At 42.4% G+C, this 19,681-nt stretch overlaps 1 protein-coding gene across 7 annotated transcripts in view; it reads right to left on the bottom strand.

The window, feature by feature from the left end:
• CACNA2D1 (calcium voltage-gated channel auxiliary subunit alpha2delta 1) overlaps positions 1–19,681 on the bottom strand; it is a 1,227,493-nt gene that overhangs the window by 402,304 nt on the left and 805,508 nt on the right. For all 7 annotated transcript variants that reach the window (XM_063926939.1, XM_063926941.1, XM_063926940.1 and 4 more), the window contains one exon: positions 12,651–12,720. In XM_063926939.1, coding sequence (XP_063783009.1) covers positions 12,651–12,720 — 70 coding nt within the window. The remainder of the gene's footprint in view (positions 1–12,650; positions 12,721–19,681) is intronic.

Below are 19,681 nucleotides of genomic sequence, written 5' to 3'. Positions count from 1 at the left end.
TCTATGGAGACACTAGAGGTCAATTGTGACCTCTAGCATCTGACAGTGGTGCCGGCTGCAACAGGCGCCCACACAGCCCACGGTGCGTGCTGCAGCTGGGGAGCGGGATGCAGGTGGGTGGCAGGTGCCTGCGGGGTGACTGTGGCCACACCCGCGGGCTGCAGCACCCAGGACGCCTGACCTGCTTGCCCTTGCCTAGAACCGCTCCTGAATACATGTAACAGTGAATAAATAGTATTTTTGTTAATTATAATGAATAAGGATGGGTACACATTAGATGATATTTTGAACGATTTGCCTGATTTCCGATGGAACAACATATCGTTCAAACTGTCCAGTGTGCATACATTATGTGCACTCCCGACATTGTAGGCCACATCTTCTGGTCAGCCATACATGCTGCTCAATATGAGGATCTCATCAGCTGTTTCACGTAAATTGTGCAGTGTGTACCACTACCGATTGACGAATGATGTGTCATTCCGACTTGGTCAATGTGGACATCACCTGAGGCACTTCCTGGACACTCCAATCTGCTCCATTTTGTGCCTTGATCGTCACTTGCTGTTAGGGGACGCATCAAATCTGCAGCTTCAGCAGTCAGCATCAGCAGCATAATCCTGCCCCAATCTGGACTTGTCAGGTCTGCATGCACCCCTATTCTCCCCTGGGTCCTGCTGCTGACCCCAGGACTGGATTAAGGGCCTCATGGGCCTGGGGCTGAAAATGTCCCAGGACCTATTATGAGAAGCAGAGGGGGTGTGACTTATACTGTGTGGGCATGGCCAGTGCCATGTAGACCCCATGCAATATCAGCCCCAATGTCTCCCTAAATATGTAAAAATATAAAAGGTGCACCATTTTGAGTGGAAAATAGAAATACAATGTAATTCTTAAGAATTATGGCTGACCGTGTGGCCAGTTGATGGCTGGTCATCATACTGTCATAATGATGGGTCTATTTTTATGTCTGGTTGACCCCAATATTACATGGTGATGTCCATGTGTTTCATTTCACCCATATATTCCCCTATACTCTCCTGTGTGCTGCTGCCTTTGTTCTATGTACCTAGTCATATGTGCGTTAATCTTGACAAAACTAATTCTCACACATCACTTTTTTAAAGTAGTCTGGGTTGTTTTGATGCCAAAAAAGTACAATGATGCCAAAAAAGTCAGAATGAATACACTATTACTACTGTACACTATTTTAATACGTTTGCTTGTTTTTAAAAAAGTGCTAAATTTGTCAAAAGTTATCATGCATTACTAGTATTTAGCACACCATTGAACATTTGAAAACTTGATAAAAAAACCACCAAACAATTACCAAAATAAAGTTAACAAGTAAACAAACATTTAACAATAACACTAACATTAATAACAAACTTTAAAATAGTAAAAAAGTTTAAAACCTATTTTATTAAAACCATTTAAAAAATCTTAAAAAGTCCTTAATAAAATTGTTGTTTGCAATAAGTGGTAAATAACCCATATAAGAGAAGAGAGCGCATAAAGTTTTATATGGTTTTATTACAATTTAAAATCCTAAAAAAAAATTTCCAACATTGATAAATGCATATATTACTAAAGTGCTAATTAAACCACTCAATCAATAATCACTATAGTGCTGCTACAGGTAAATCATTGATCATCAGTCCATACCGAACCACCTTAGTCCATATAATTATATTTAGTAGCAGCTGCCACTTAATATCAACTCAAGTTCCAAAGTTGATTTTGTTTTCACTTAGATGATTAATTTGTAGCTAACTGTCCCACACACGAGAAAACCACTCGTTGTATTGAACCGTGGTATTTGGAATGAATAGATGCTGCAGCACTAGTTGTACTTTACTCTGAAGGACCACTTAATTAGATCTTTCACATTTGCTGGATGTTTTTGATGTAAATAAGATATCCTTTCATCCCCTGACACAGGTGTTATATTGTATATAGCAGGGATGGAGTCTGTTATTCGTCTATAGCACTGTTTCTCACCTCACTGCGGGCCGGGTAGCACTTTCCCCGCTGCCTATGAGCCACTTACAGCCATAGCATGCCGCCGCTGATAGCTCCGGTGTTCTCGTTTGGCTCGGCCCGCTGGAGTCAGATGAAACAGACCGCTACACCGCTCCCAGCCACGGTTACGTACCGCTGAATCTCCCCCTTTACATCCAACTTATCTCGGCCGAAGACCGTGATGCTGTAGTCGGTAGGGAGATGTAGATAGACGTACCGCTGGACTTTAAACCTGCTGGGGCCGTAGCGCTTCCCACCTCCGGAGTGCGGGTGAACAAAAGACTGTGATTTGTCAGACCTAGCCAGTCCTCAGCTCCTGCAACAGTGTGGTCCGTATCAGAGTCCCATGTGGATTTCAAAGCACAAGAGTAAGACACTCTTAACGCGTTTCTCCGTTGTAAGATTCTAATGGTTTCCTCAGAAGATGACCTTCTGAGGAAACCGTTAGAATCTTACAACGGAGAAACGCGTTAAGAGTGTCTTACTCTTGTGCTTTGAAATCCACTTGGGACTCTGATATTTATATTTTTGGGATATTCGAATAGCCCTGTTTTTGTTTTGTTTCGTTTTTGTACTTTTTTGCTGATTTTTTTGACCAATTTAATTGTCCTCCTCCCCCCAAATTTTCTATTTTTGGACAAAAAAAAACACATAGAATCTGGTATAGCTTCCCAGAACTACTGTATGTGTTTTTGCAAAAAATCGGTGCTGATTATCAGGGATTTTTTTTGCCTTCCTCAGGTATGCAAAAAACAAACCCCAATGACTGCCAGCATTGGAGATGGATCAATTAGCTGCGGTAAATTACCATGGCTAATGATGATAATAGTAATAATAGTAATAATAATAATATATTTTTAATATAGAGCTCTTTCTCTTTCGTTATCACTTTTTCAGCCACACTTGGAAACACTAGCTTTACTACAGATTAATCTGAAAATAAGTGGATACAAATGATTATTTGTGCTTTAAAAGTCAACTTCATTAACTGTGGTTTAATTAAATCTAATTTTGGACAGTTTAGATCAGAGGTTCTCAAACTCGGTCCTCGGGAGCCCACACAGTGCATGTTTTGCAGGTAACCCAGCAGGTGCACAGGTGTATTAATTACTCACTGACACATTTTAAAAGGTCCACAGGTGGAGCTAATTATTTCACTTGCGATTCTGTTAGGAGACCAGCAAAACATGCACTGTGTGGGCCCCCGAAGACCGAGTTTGAGAACCTCTGGTTTAGATGCAGCTTAGACACATAAGGCATAATTGTTTCTGAGATGTGGACATCATTCAACAATTTAAAACTTGCATGGGTTTCCTTTTATCCAAGCATTGTGTTTTGCATCTCTTAGAGGAAACATTTAAAAAAACATTCAAATTGGAGATAAACTATTACTTTCAAGAAATAGAAAAATAACTTTTTTAATTTATTTTTTTCCCAAGCACAGACTTGTCTATAGTCGTCCTTTTCGGTAAGTAATGATATAGGTGTACTGAAAGATCTACTGCTTTTGCTATAGTACTGCTTTTCGGAAGTATAGGTTGGGTATCCCATATCCAAAATTCTTGGGACCAGAAGTATTTTGGATATCGGATTTTTCCATATTTTGGAATAATTGCATACCATAAGGAGATATCATGACAATGGGACCTAAGTCTAAGCACAGAATGCATTTATGTTTCATGTACACCTTATACACACAGCTTGAAGGTAATTTAAGCCAATATTTGTAATAACTTTGTGCATTAAACAAAGTTTGTGTACATTCACACAATTCATTTATGTTTCTTATACACCTTATACACACAGCCTGAAGGTAATTTAATACAATATGTTTAATAACTTTGTGTATTAAACAAAGTTTGTGTACATTGAGCCATCAGAAAACAAAGGTTTCACTATCTCAGTCTCACTCAATAAATTCTGTATTTCAGAATATTTTGTTTTTCGGAATATTTGGATATGGGATACTCAACCTGTACTATAGTTTTACAAATACCATCAAGCCACATCTCTACACTGTCATGGGCATAAGTATTCCCTCTTTTACAGTATATCTGACATACAGTTTGTCTGGCACAACTGCGAGTGTTCTACATGTATGTACTTAGAGGTGTGTCTGACATATGAATCTAAATACATTTTTCCTTGTGTGCCTCTTTTTCGTAGAGTCAAGCACAAATATGTCAAGCACTACCTAACACTCAAAATGTCCATTTTAATACTATATTACTTTTAATAATTTATTTTTTGTAACTATATATAATTGATTTACTATTTGTTGTTATTGGTACTTTCTACAGTTCGTTATATATTAGCAATGCACAGAATAGCTGTGGTTAATTCTAGCACTGTTATATTTAAACAATTGTCTTATAGGATGGCGGCATCAAACCTAAAATACTAAACATATGAGAAGGATGTTTTTAGCAATGTCTTTTGTATGGGAGCATGAATGGTCTCCTATTACAATAAGGCTAAAGTGCCCTAGGTATTTTATAATACAAAAGTAGAGAACATGATGTACTTAGCTTCCCACTCCAACCTTCCACATCTATTTGAATATCATAATGCAGAGCATTATAAAAGAATTTCAGGGATATAGCTGTGTATGAAACATTGTTTGTTAATTGAAATGTCATCCTATTGCAGGAATGACTAAAACACTATCTAATAACCATGACCTGTTGCCGAGGTAGTAAACAACCAAAAATCTTACTTATTTAATTATTTTCTTGTGCTATTTCAGAAATTGGTGGAGTAGAAATTGTCATCAGTTGTATATAATGTCCTGCAACCCTTCTCCGTTTATTGATAAGCTACACTCATGTTCAAAGTGATATATAGGGGTCGTTTAGGAAAAATCAGCAGAATCAGCAAACTACCTGCAACATACGTTTTAATCATGCCACTACTTTTGTAGAAGGTTTATGTCTATGTTTTTCACTACAATACCATTTTTAGAAGAGCTATAGAGCTATTCAGCTATGGAAAAGGCCTTGGTTTTAACAGAAACTTCAAGGTGTCATTAGATAGTGCATTAATCACAGCACTTGCACTACTTTCACCATGTCAACTCTATAGGGGCACGGCATAATAGAGGTGGAAATGCAAACAAGATATGTAAACAAATATATTGTACAAAATAAATAAAAACATGGCAAATAAAATAAAAATTAATCCTATACTATAGGTTAGAAACATACGTGCTTTAAATACTGTGCTCCACAGGTTAAGTGCATGTAAATAGCTGTGAAAATAAAATTAATTGTACTAAATGATACATACAGATGTAGCCACCTTTATCTTGACTGGCTGAGGCGTTTATCCCGATCGAGCATATGCAGCGTACTGGGGCGTAGGGAGGCGCGCCTAGTCACAGAGAGGCGTACCTAATCGCACGGAGGCAGACAGAGCATTTGGCGTTACCTTTACGTGTAATACCTGCGATCATCCACCAGATGTCACCTTTTACAATCACCACTGCGCATGCGTGTGGTCTCCCGTAAAATACAATACTGAAATATATAATAAGGACTACTTTACTAAGCGTCTCATTACGCTGCATACAGTAAATACTCATTACACTGCATTATTTAATACAGCAAATACTCATTATGCTGCATTATTTAATACAGTATATACGGTACAGACGCAAATAGTACAGCATACAGTATATGATCCATCTACAGTACTTTATGAATATGTGAGCGTCCAAGTCCCGCAGACGAAACAACATTAAACCAGTAGTGTACACTGTCGCAAATGGACGTGTTAGAAGTTCCCTATTGCCTCTTGAGATTAGGAATTTTGTACAGTATGTTAGCGTCCTAATCCCATAGCAATTACAGCATAATCAAAACCAATGGATTTATTCATCTGTCTGCGGCAAAGTGGTGAAGTGTTCCGCTTCCTATACTCAGAGTCCCAAGTTCGATTTCCAAAGTACGAATGCATGTTAGTTTTTTCCAGACACTTTATTATTTTTTTATTCACATAAACCATGGCAAAGCTGCAGGAGCGGTTCTACTGTTAAAGTTCTATGCACCGTACAGTACACATACAATTCTGTAGATGGGCACACTCAATAAAAATAGCTACCACCTATGACTTCTTGCCCCACGGAGGCCCTAGGCTACAGAGCAAGTAACAGTCCAGATTTTGCAGGCTATGGGGCAATGCTGAAGGAGCGTCACAATCCCCTAGCTAAAATACACAGGGGAGATAGGAATAAGTGAGGTCTATGCACATTACGGTACGCCGGACTCAATCGCACAGCACACTGACAAAATGGCCATCACCCCTGAACCCCCACCACGTGGCAGGCAGCGCTCGGATATGGAGTGAGAGATGGCAAAAGTTTTGCAGGCTACGGGGCAATGCTGAAGGAGCGTCACAATCCCCTAGCCAAAATACACAGGGGCGATAGAGATAAGCGAGGTCTATGCACATTACGTTACACCGGGCTCGATCACATAGCAAACTGACAAAACACAAGTTTTACATAAAGCAGGGCAAAGCTGCAGGAGAGTTTCTACTGTCAAGGTTCTATGCACCGTACGGTACACATACAATTCTATAGCAGGGCAGACTCAATTGAAATGGCTACCGCCTGTGACTCCTAGCTCTATGGAGGCACTTGGCTATGGAGCAAGTAACAGCACAGATTTTGCAGGTTACGGGGCAATGCTGAAGGAGCGTTAGAATCCCCTAGCTAAAATACACAGGGGCGATAGGGATAAGTGAGCTCTATGCACATAACGATACACCATACCCCATCGCATCGCAAAGTGAGAAAATGTACGAGGCACGTGAACCCCTGCCTTGTGGCAGCACTCAGCTATGGAGCGAGCAACGGCATAGGTTTTGCAGGCTATGGGGTAATGCTGAAGGAGCGTCAGAATCCCCTAGCTAAAATACAAAGGGGTGATAGGGATAAGGAAGGTCTATGCACATAACGATACACTGTAAAGTTCCCCATGGTTTTGATTATGCCTTTTCATTGAACACGGTATTTTCCACTGCCTCGCCCTACCCCCATCCCACTTTCCCCTTCCCCCCTGGGAACCTGCAAAGTACATGCAGTAGACAGGGAGGGAGTTCCGATCAGGTTACAAGACATGTGCAACAGTATACTACTGTAGGTAGGAAAATACCCCACCCACTCTGATTTATGTGAAACATGTGTGCACCCTTCCATTGAATGTATAACAAAGAAAAAATAATAATAAAGTGAATGTCACGGAAACATATATATTTTAAAAAAAAAAGGTTGGCCCTTTGGGACTCAAACCTGGGACTCTCAGCGTGGGAGGTGGGAGCTTTCATCGCTAGGTTGGTATGGAAGGGGAGACAATTAGCTACCGGAGGGTATTAACCCCAAGTTTCTGTGACCCCCACAAGGCTCATGGCAAGCGTCGGAACCCATGGTGGGTCTGAATTAACGGGCCCATTATAGTCTATGGGAAAATGGGTCCACTTTGTGTACTGATATCTCTGGTTCCGGGTGTCCTAGAAACTCAGGACTGGTACCATACAAAAGAGGAGACTCTTGGCTTTCGGGGCAGACCAACCACATGTTTATGTGACATTGGAAAGGGAAACAGGAAGCAACCGTGTATCGGGTCCCCTCCAGTTGTCCGCCTAGCTTGCACAGGATGCAGGGTTTCTGGCTAGATAGGAAATACTGTACAGAAATGCTAAACATGGTAATTTGACATCCAGGAACATAGGGAGGAGTTTTTATCTCTCTCCATTATACTTAGAAAAATTACACTTGCCACTGTACGTTACAAGCTGTTCGTGCTAATTAGTACACTAGTAGAACATACTGTACAGAGATACTAAGTACAGTGATTTGGCATCCACGAACTTAGGGAGGAGCTTTAATCTCTCTCCATTGTAATCTTTCTAAGTATAATGGAGAGAGATAAAAGCTCCTCCCTACATTCCTGGGTGCCAAATTACTGTCCTTAGTATCGCTGCACTCTATGTTCTACTAGTGTACTAATAAGCACGAACAGCTTGTAACGTACAGTGGTAAGTTTAATCTTTCTATGTATAATGGAGAGATAAAGGCTCCTCCCTAAGTTCCTAGATGCCAAATCACCATCCTTAGTATCTCTGTACAGTATGTTCTACAAGTGTACTAACTAGCACGAACAGCTTTAAACTGGATGCCAAATCACCGTACTTAGTATCTTTGTACAGTATGTTCTATTAGGGTACTAATTAGCACGAACAGCTTGTAACGTACAGTGGCAAGTTTAAACTTTCTATGTATAATAGAGAGAGATAAAAGCTCCTCAGTAAGTTCCTGGATGCCAAATCACCATACTTAGTATCTCTGTACAGTATTTTCTATTAGGGTACTAATTAGCTGTTCGTGCTAATTAGTACCCTAATAGAAAATACTATACAGAGATACTAAGGACGATGATTTGGCAACCAGGAACTTAGGGAGGAGCTTTTATCTCACTACATTATACATTGAAAGATCAAACCTGCCACTGTACGTTACAAGCTGCTCGTGCTAATTAGTACACTAGTAGAACATACTGTACAGAGATACTACGGACAGTAATTTGGCACCCAGGAATTTAGTGAGGAGCTTTTATCTCTCTCCATTATACTTAGAAAGATTACAATGGAGAGAGATAAAAGCTCCTCCCTAAGTTCCTGGATGCCAAATCACTGTACTTAGTATCTCTGTACAGTATGTTCTACTAGTGTACTAATTAGCACGAACAGCTTGTAATGTACAGTGGTAAGTTTAATCTTTATATGTACAATATAGAGAGATAAAAGCTCCTCCCTAAGTTCCTGGTTGCCAAATCACCGTCCTTAGTATCTCTGTATAGTATTTTCTATTAGAGTACTAATTAGCACAAACAGCTAATTAGTACCCTAATAGAACATACTGTACAGAGGTTCTAAGTACGGTAATTTGGCATCCAGGAACTTACTGAGGAGCTTTTATCTCTCTCCATTATACATAGAAAGATTAAACTTGCCGCTGTACGTTACAAGCTGTTCGTGCTAATTAGTACCCTAATAGAACATACTGTACAGAGATACTAAGTACAGTGATTTGGCATCCAGTTAAAAGCTGTTCGTGCTAATTAGTACACTAGTAGAACATACTGTACAGAGATACTAAGGACAGTGATTTGACATATAGGAACTTAGGGCACAGTGTTTATGCATTGTACATACTTCCTTTTACACAATTACTTGCGTCTCCATACACAATCTTGCGTCTGTATACACAAGTGTTTTAACATGTTCGTTTGTGTCTGTATAAACTATTTATTTATATTGAGAACTCTCACCATCTGACCATTGGTCACCATCTATTAACATTACAGTCGTCACTGACCATTTGCCAGAGCTGTAGATCAATCCGCCGCTATACGATCGAAAGTACTGGATTAGTGGAGCATTAGCCACCCAGTGGTGGAGATGTGTAATGCATGCTGAGTATCTAGAATTGCCTCAACGCGCCTGCCTGTGATTAAACTCAGCAAGCTAAGCTATCGCCTTAGCGTGACTAAACGTCCGTCTAGGCGGAGAATCGGTCAAGATAAAGGTGGCTACATCTGTATTTACATTTTATTTTGGTTAATAATGTACATTTTTATGTGTTCCATTTCAATAGGAAGGAATGCAAATGATATTAGATGCAGATAAGAAGTTCTTAAATATATACAGTATTTCTACATGCATTTAGCATGAAAACTATAAAACAAATTCCTGCTTTTCTTACTCTTGTTTAAAAAATGCAGACTGGATGCATTTGAAAATAGACGTTGCTGGTTTTATATAAGTAATTCTTAATATTTAAATATTGTGTAATACGATGCAAAACAGTGTAATACCAGGTTTTTAACAGTTGATGGCCTGTTTTTAAAATCCCTGAAAGATACTGTATACCCAGTTGACAGGTCAGGATTGACCAGTAATGTATACTGTATGTGTTGCGAAATGCAAAACAAAGCCATAAAACAACTGATGACTAGTCCCTCCCTCCTCTCCCGGGCATTTTATATTTTGTACTTGTATGTGCTTTGCATGCATCTCAGCTGACCCACTGTATAAAGGACAGCATATAAAGAGTAAAATGTCAGCTGTTGCAATCACTTCATAATACCAGTCCAGCATATCGTATATCACAAGAAACACTTTATACAACCTCCTCTCTTAGGGGGACATTTACTAAGCAGTGATAAAAGTGGAGAAGTGAGCCAGTGGAGAAGTTGCCCATGGCAACCAATCAGCATTGATGTAAAATGTATAATTTGCATACTATAAAAGTATACAGAGCAGCTGATTGGTTGCCATGGGCAACTTCTCCACTGGCTCACTTCTCCAATTTTATCACTGCTTAGTACATGTCCCCCTTAGACCTCTAAATGTGGCCTTTATTTATTTATAATGTATAGTGGATATTATTGCAACAAATATATCTCTTCTGTGTACTTATTCTCCTACAATCTGCGTAGGCCTGGCTCCATGGTTAATCTGTGCAGACTAATACAGTATGAATGTAAGGAAGTAGGAGAGATGACAGAATGAGCGCAGACAATTATAGCTTACTGAGTACATGGCCATTATAACTTGTTCACATTGATGATACAATTAAAGTCTTTAGCAGACTTACAGTACATTGCCAGTTCCTTTAGTCATTGTGATTTGTGCAGTTGGGTGTGTGCAAAGTAACAAATTCAAATTCAACTTGTTAACTGTTAGAAGTGCAGCTATTGTACCATAAGTAAAGCTACTGTACAGTTCAACGTTACTATAGTACGATAAATGTCACAGATAATGTGACACACAGATGATGCATAATGAATACAATATATGCATACAGAGGATTCAGTATTATAGGAGACTGACACTGGGATCTCGACAGCCAGAATACCGTCAGTGAGCGTAGTGTGTCCCCTCGTGGGCTCACTGTGCTCGCCACGCTTCAGGACTGGTTGCGACCTTTGGTCGCCACAGGGTGGGGATTCCGGACAGCGGTAGGGATTCCGACCACTGGCATTTCACCGGGTGTCAGGATTCCGCTGTCAGTATCCTGACAGCCGGGATCCCAACAGCCGGCAAAATGAATGCCTCCCGCACACAGCAAATGGCTGCTGTGGATAGCAAGAGCGAAAAATAATACAAACGGGTATATGAACTGGCACTAGTTGACCATGAAATGCTCTAGAAAGCCTTTTTTTACTTTCTTTTCAAATAAGGAACATAAATGATAATTTTCACAATTTATTCGGAATAAAGTGCATATGCAACAGTTAAAAACAATTTAAACATAAAAACATATAAAATATACAGATCTCGGTGTGGATCAAAAAGTGCAAATGCAGGTTTCAGGTGTATAATGAGTCTCACCATTTGTTTGGGCTGCGGTGGGCTTAGTTTGCTAGCAAAGTGAAAGTCCCGGGCTTAAATGCACGGCACCACTGTAGATGGCATAAGTAAGCCCCAGAGCCAAGTCTTTCCTGCAAAAGGTCCACTCCTAGATCACAGCATACAAGTCTGTGTGACGCGTTTCGGTCCGTTGGACCTTTCTCAAGAATGGAAGAGCGGCAGACTGGCCACCCAGCAGATTATGCATGAATAGAGCACCTTGGTGCAGCTTTGTGGATATTTCAAAAGCACATTAAGAACTGTATCAGTTGAAAAGGGGAGTAGGAGGAGAGTGGACAATATATAAGCGATGCTACATACCCACCCTTACATACATCAAATATTCCCCATTATAGAAAACATACCTTATTTAAGCATTGCTCTTGTTTATTGACTCACTAAGGCTACGGCCACAAGTAGGGGCCAAGTGGGTCCCGCTGAATGGGACCCGCTTGGCCAGGAGGGGGGATTTGTGTGCACATGGATCCTGTTCTGCGGGATCCCGCAGAACAGGATCCGGACAGTGACACACAGGATTTCAATGGAACACAGTGAGGCACATCCGCACTGTGTGAACACATAAATTGAAATGTATGTGTTCACATTGAAATCCCACCGTCCTGTCATCCGGCCCGACTGCAGCATGCTGCGGTCAGATCCGGCGGCGATGGGACTGCCGCACATGTGTGAGCGCCTGCATAGGTTCCCATGTGCAGTCTTTTCCGGCCAAGTGGGTCCCACTGAACAGGACCTGCTTGGCTGCTATGTGTGGTCCTACACTATCAATCCATGTAGTATGTATTCAAATAAAAAAGCTATACTAGGTAAAAGAACCTTTTGAAATATGCACGTGACTAAATGAGGTGCAAAATCCAAATTTCACTACTGCTCTTATGCAGCTTACTTTTTATAATTAAATTATACAATACATTTAATGGATCACGCATATTAACAAGCTAAAGTGTAGCAGATGACAAAACAATTCTAACAGACCAGTCCAACACACACCTTTCATTATACTGTCATTTGTAAGCAATATTATTTAGTGTCCTTATAGAATTAAGAACAAAGAAGAAGGACAAACCATTGCACCATGTGTAGTTATCCCTAATTTGCAGAGGAAATATTTTATTTCATATTAATAACACTTATCCAATACCTATTAGTGATTAGTGAAAGTACCACAATATTGTATAAAATAAACAGATTAAACTTACCACGGTCTTCTTCTGACATCATAAAGATCAATTTTATTGGGAGTTCTGCTTTTATCCACCCACGGTGAAGCTAAAGAGAGAATTATTTGTATTATTATTTAAAAAACAACATTTTATTTTATTTACAATAGCAAAAATACAAAGATACTGACATTGTAGAATTACTTCCATGAATATTTTTTCTGTAATTTTATCAATAACTAATGTATACAATATAGATCTATAACACTGCCCAAAGAAAAAGAAAAAAATGTTTGGTGCCTGGAATGTTAGTATTGATTTTGGATATTTTGGGCATTCTAATTCCAAATACGAAAACAGTTTTCCTCTATCAGCTATACTTTTTGCGCATGCCCAGGCCGCGGCACATCTCCATCTGGGTGACCTTCAGTCTGAGCAGGACGTCATTCGTCCTGGTTGTCAGAAACTTTCTGGGCAACCACAAAGCTCAAAACTATGGTGAGCTAGTAAACAACATGCTCATTAATTTCAGAGACCTTGGATGTAATATGAGCATAAAAGTAAATTTCTTACACAGCCACTTACACCATTTCCTGGAAAATTTGGGTGATATAGGCAAAGAGCAAGGTGAAAGATTTCACCAGGACATTAAAACAATGGAAGATCACTATCAGGGTTGATGGGATAGACATATGATGGCAGATTACAGCTGGAACTTTCAAAGAGACTGTCCAAACAAAGGGTCTAATTCAGAATTGATCGCAGCAGCAAATTTGTTAGCAGTTGGACAAAACAATGTGCACTGCAGGAATGGCAGATATAACATGTGCAGAGAGAGTTACATTTGGGTAGTGTGTGTTCAAACTGAAATTTAAATTGCAGTGTAAAAATAAAGCAGCCAGTATTTACCCTGCACAGATACAAACTAACCCACCCAAATCTAACTCTCTCTGCAAATGTTATATCTACCAAACCCGCAGTGCACATGGGGGGTAATTCCAAGTTGATCACAGCAGGAAATTTTTTAGCAGTTGGGCAAAACCATGTGCACTGCAGGGGAGGCAGATATAACATGTGCATAGAGAGTAAGATTTGGGTGTGGTGAGTTCAACCTGCAATCTAAATTGCAGTGTAAAAATAAAGCAGCCAGTATTTACCCTGCACAGAAACAAAATAACCCACCCAAATCTAACTCTCTCTGCACAAGTTATATCTGCCCCACCTGCAGTGCACATGGTTTTGCCCAACTGCTAAAAAATGTCCTGCTGCGATCAACTTGGAATTACCCCCATGGTTTTGCCCAACTGCTAACAAATTTGCTGCTGCGATCAACTCTGAAATACCCCCAAAGTCCATTCAAGAATGTCCCATAAAAGAAGCTTCCTAAATTAATTTTCTTTTCATTTGTTTCATTTTATTATTTTGAAGATAAAGTGTTTTTTGAGTCACTATAGTGTTACTGTAATGTTAGTTTGTTTTATTGAATTTTCAATATTCACTAAAATATTCTAGAAATTTTTTTTAACGTTTTGTGTTTTATTATGTGAATCATCTGTCCTAATATGAAATAGGGTAACACAAGTCAGACAATGTTTATATCTCAAAAATTAGAGCTGATAGGTGAAAATTAATGTTATATTTGAAATCAGCACACCAAGTATACATAAAATCAGCCGAAAAATCCTTGGCACCACAACGTTTTGTATTTTATTATGTGAATCATAGGTCTAATATGAAATAGGGTAACACAAATCAAATTTTTATATCTCAAAAAGTAGAGCTGATAGGCATACATTAATGTTATATTTGAAATCAGCACACCACATATACATAAAATCAGCTCAAAAATCCTCGGCACCAAAACATGTGTTGGGCTGTGTAATATAACCTTTTTTCAGGCTAGTGATAGAAGTTCAATATTAGCCTTCTAATAATTTAGCGATCTTTAAATATTAACCTACCTATGTTAGTAAGTAATGATATATGTATAGGAAGTGCCTTACAAAGTTGATTAATACTTTACACGCAGAAGAAGAAGAGTAGGGTTGAAAAAGAAAAAGAACAACATAGTAACAAGTACCATTAGCTGCTTCATTAACGCATACAGGTTACTTACTCAACAACCACCCACCTGGCATTTGACCCACCTCAAATTTTGCAGTCAAGTATGTATTGCTGAGTATGTAGGCATCATGGCACAAACCAGGATAGCCAGTCACAACACAATGATTTTTAGAATTTGCTTTACAATCCATCTGCACATTTATGCAATAGGTATGATGTTTATTTGTATACACATGTGCAGTATGTTGCTCTGATTAATGCTCCTAGGGTTCTCTTAGCCAGGTGTTGATTTGCAGGTAGGTGCAAAGCATAGCATAACCTACAGTCATCAGCAGTGGCGGCTCCAGTGATGGGGCAGGTCAGTTCAAATTTTAAATAGGGGAGCCTCACCAACTGTCACCAACTGCCATTTCAAACTGACTCACTGGAAGTTGGTATGGCTCCTCTATTTGAAGTTTGAAGTGAGCTGCAGCCCCACCTCTGGAGCAGCCCCTGGTCATCGCTATCAATTTTCAATCAACACAAAGGTGTATAGAGGCTCAAATCGAATGCCTCTCTTTAGTCTATTCATTTGGGGTTTTGAAGTTCGATTCAGAGTTCGATTTCAAATAGATTTTCAAATTGAAGTTTAGTAAATGAGGGGATCCTATATTTGACTATGTGAAAACATCAATGTTTTTCTAAATTCAATTTTGAGTGGGATTTGAGTTGAATTCGATTTTAGAGTCGACTGGACATTCGATTTTGCCATTAGTAAATTTCCAAAGTGAAAATCAAATGGAAATCTAATGCCAAATCCCCCAAAACTGAAAATCGAACAATAGTAAATATACCCCCCAGTTTTGAATTAAAATTGTGACATTTTTATAATTCATTTGCATTTCCATATGTGGAATAAGAAGGACTTTATATGTGTGACAGACTTTTGAAAGAGTTCAAACATGAATTGTCCACTGTGAATTATAACACACTAGTCTGTGTGATATTGTGACCTACAGTAGGAGAAAGATACCGTCTAGTGTGTAAACATAATATAGCATACTATGCATACTCCAGTGGGTCGCCTGCGAAATCCACAGTCGGACTTGCATGCAGCTTTGACAGGGCACATATGTTTTTATTGCTCTGTTATGGTGCTGACCACCATTGTTTGAAAAAATTGTTCAGTGTATATGCACAATATTGTCTGTCCAGGTGTTCAAGGGAAATCGTTTACGATGTTACATTGTGCGCACATCGTTCTAGTGTGTATATAGCCTATGTCATATGCTCACATTTTGCCTTATGATCTCTTTCTGAATCTGATATCTACTTCCAGAATGTTTTCCTTTGTATGTGTAAGCTTCATCTGCCTCTTTTGTATAGTACAAGGGGGGTAGAGGGTAGCTTCCCAAGTATGTGTTTCTTATATCATTTATGTGTAGCATTTTTCTCATTCTATTTGTTTTCTAGCTCTTTGGCATATTCGTGGGATGTAATGCAGTCCAAGACTGCCGGAGGGGAGGTGGGCATTCACTTACAAAGCAAAACCATGCCTTGTAAGTGATTGTCCCTTTAAAAAAAATGTCCGAGATCGGCCAGCAACCTGCACCTCCGGCGATCTCGGACTGGATTACAAGCCAGTTATGTTGACATAGCATTTGGTAATTTAGCTTGACACTATTTATACAGTTAACTTTATTAAGTTTCCCATGCCAATATGTATTGTCTCCTGTGTGTATATACTGTATAGTCCAGTGTTCTTTTTGTCTGCATATTTGGGGGAGTGGCCTATTGCAGACATGTGGGCAATGATGGTTTGTTTCATGATTGCCTGTTACACTTAGAGGCGTTTGCTTTGTTGCTGAGTACTACGGCTAGGATGCTCTCTTGGAGCCAACCCTGCAATCATCGATGGGCGCAACCATGCGTCTGATGGCGGTGGCAGTGCGGACAGCCACTTGTAGCTGTGGGGATTGTGTTTCTATATGCTTTCCTTAACTAAGGTAACACACATTTGTATTGTTATGTTGTCTTGATGAAGGTTTGGTAAATAAACTGAAATGTTGGATCAAGACAGTTTGAAATACTGAATTACAGTATCCTGTACTATATATACTGTACTGTATTTCTTATCATCTTTTATCTAGAACACAATAAGCTCAAACAGACAATACATGGGGAAAAATTACAAAGTGAGATTTCTATACAAATGAGTGACAGAAAAAAACTATAGCCGTTAGTGATTCATTGCTGCTGAAGCAGCGTGGGAGCATGGAGGACAAGGACACTGCAGTGGAACAAGCAGAGGTAGAGGGCCCAGCCAGTGAGAATTTACAGTCTAGTAATAGTAGTATGCATGTGTGCCTCTGCCCCCTCTCCATGTGTGCCTCTGCCCCCTCTCCATGTGTGCCTCTGCCCCCTCTCCATGTGTGCCTCTGCCCCCTCTCCATGTGTGCCTCTGCCCCCTCTCCATGTGTGCCTCTGCCCCCTCTCCATGTGTGTCTCTGTCCCCTCTCCATGTGTGCCTCTGCCCCCTCTCCATGTGTGCCTCTGCCCCCTCTCCATGTGTGCCTTTGTCCCCTCTCCATGTGTGCCTCTGCCCCCTCTCCATGTGTGCCTCTGCCCCCTCTCCATGTGTGCCTCTGCCCCCTCTCCATGTGTGCCTCTGCCCCATCTCCATGTGTGTGCCTCTGCTCCCTCTCCATGTGTGCCTCTGCCCCCCTCCATGTGTGCCTCTGCCCCCTCTCCATGTGTGCCTCTACCCCCTCTCCATGTATGCCTTTGCCCCATCTCCATGTATGCCTCTGCCCCCTCTCCATGTGTGCCTCTGCCCCCTCTCCATGTTTGCCTCTGCCCCCTCTCCATGTTTGCCTCTGCCCCCCCTCCATGTGTGCCTCTGCCCCCCTCCATGTGTGCCTCTGCCCCCCTCCATGTGTGCCTCTGTCCCCTCTTCATGTATGCCTCTGCCCCCTCTCAATTTGTGCCTCTGCCCACTCTCCATGTATGCCTTTGCCCCATCTCCATGTATGTCTCTGCCCCCTCTCCATGTGTTCCTCTGCCCCCTCTCCATGTGTGCCTCTGCCCCCTCTCCATGTTTGCCTCTGCCCCTCTCCATGTTTGCCTCTGCCCCCTCTCCATGTGTGCCTCTGCCCCCTCTCCATGTATGCCTCTGCCCCCTCTCCATGTGTGCCTCTGCCCCCTCTCCATGTGTGCCTCTGTCCCCTCTCCATGTGTGCCTCTGCCTCCTCTCCATGTGTGTCTCTGTCCCCTCTCCATGTGTGCCTCTGCCCCCTCTCCATGTGTGCCTCTGCCCCCTCTCCATGTGTGCCTTTGTCCCCTCTCCATGTGTGCCTTTGTCCCCTCTCCATGTGTGCCTCTGCCCCCTCTCCATGTGTGCCTCTGCCCCCTCTCCATGTGTGCCTCTGCCCCCTCTCCATGTGTGCCTCTGCCCCCTCTCCATGTGTGCCTCTGCCCCCCTCCATGTGTGCCTCTGCCCCCTCTCCATGTGTGCCTCTACCCCCTCTCCATGTATGCCTTTGCCCCATCTCCATGTATGCCTCTGCCCTCTCTCCATGTGTGCCTCTGCCCCCTCTCCATGTTTGCCTCTGCCCCCTCTCCATGTTTGCCTCTGCCCCCTCTCCATGTATGCCTCTGCCCCCCCCCTCCATGTGTGCCTCTGCCCCCCTCCATGTGTGCCTCTGCCCCCCTCCATGTGTGCCTCTGTCCCCTCTTCATGTATGCCTCTGCCCCCTCTCAATTTGTGCCTCTGCCCACTCTCCATGTATGCCTTTGCCCCATCTCCATGTATGTCTCTGCCCCCTCTCCATGTGTTCCTCTGCCCCCTCTCCATGTGTGCCTCTGCCCCCTCTCCATGTTTGCCTCTGCCCCCCTCCATGTGTTCCTCTGCCCCCTCTCCATGTGTGCCTCTGCCCCCTCTCCATGTATGCCTCTGCCCCCTCTCCATGTGTGCCTCTGCCCCCTCTCCATGTATGCCTTTGACCCATCTCCATGTATGCCTCTGCCCCCTCTCCATGTGTGCCTCTGCCCCCTCTCCATGTGTGCCTCTGCCCCCTCTTCCTGTTTGCCTCTGCCCCCCTCCATGTGTGCCTCTGCCACCTCTCCATGTGTGCCTCTGCCCCCTCTCCATGTGTGCCTCTGCCCCCTCTCCATGTATGCCTCTGCCTCCTCTCCATGTATGCCTCTGCCCCCTCTCCATGTATGCCTCTGCCCCATCTCCATGTATGCCTCTGTCCCCTCTCCATGTGTGCCTCTGTCCTCTCTCCATGTGTGTCTCTGCCCCCTCTCCATGTGTGCCTCTGCCCCCTCTCCATGTATGCCTCTGTCCCCTCTCCTCTGTCCTCTCTCCATGTTTGCCTCTGTCCCCTCTCCATGTGTGCCTCTGTCCTCTCTCCATGTGTGTCTCTGCCCCCTCTCCATGTGTGCCTCTGCCCCCTCTCCATGTATGCCTCTGTCCCCTCTCCTCTGTCCTCTCTCCATGTTTGCCTCTGCCCCATCTCCATGTGTGCCTCTGCCCCCTCTCCATGTATGCCTCTGCCCCATCTCCATGTATGCCTCTGTCCCCTCTCCATGTGTGCCTCTGTCCTCTCTCCATGTTTGCCTCTGCCCCATCTCCATGTGTGCCTCTGCCCCCTCTCCATGTGTGCCTCTGCCCCCTCTCCATGTATGCCTCTGCCCCATCTCCATGTGTGCCTCTGCCCCCTCTCCATGTGTGCCTCTGCCCCCTCTCCATGTATGCCTCTGCCCCCTCTCCATGTATGCCTCTGCCCCCTCTCCATGTTTGCCTCTGCCCCCTCTCCATGTATGCCTCTGCCCCCCCCCTCCATGTGTGCCTCTGCCCCCCTCCATGTGTGCCTCTGCCCCCCTCCATGTGTGCCTCTGTCCCCTCTTCATGTATGCCTCTGCCCCCTCTCAATTTGTGCCTCTGCCCACTCTCCATGTATGCCTTTGCCCCATCTCCATGTATGTCTCTGCCCCCTCTCCATGTGTTCCTCTGCCCCCTCTCC

The sequence above is a fragment of the Pseudophryne corroboree genome, chromosome 6, assembly GCF_028390025.1.
Source record: "Pseudophryne corroboree isolate aPseCor3 chromosome 6, aPseCor3.hap2, whole genome shotgun sequence".
Lineage (NCBI taxonomy): Eukaryota > Metazoa > Chordata > Amphibia > Anura > Myobatrachidae > Pseudophryne > Pseudophryne corroboree.
The sequence above is the reverse complement of the archived record's forward strand: the minus strand, read 5'-3'. Positions and strand labels throughout refer to the sequence as shown.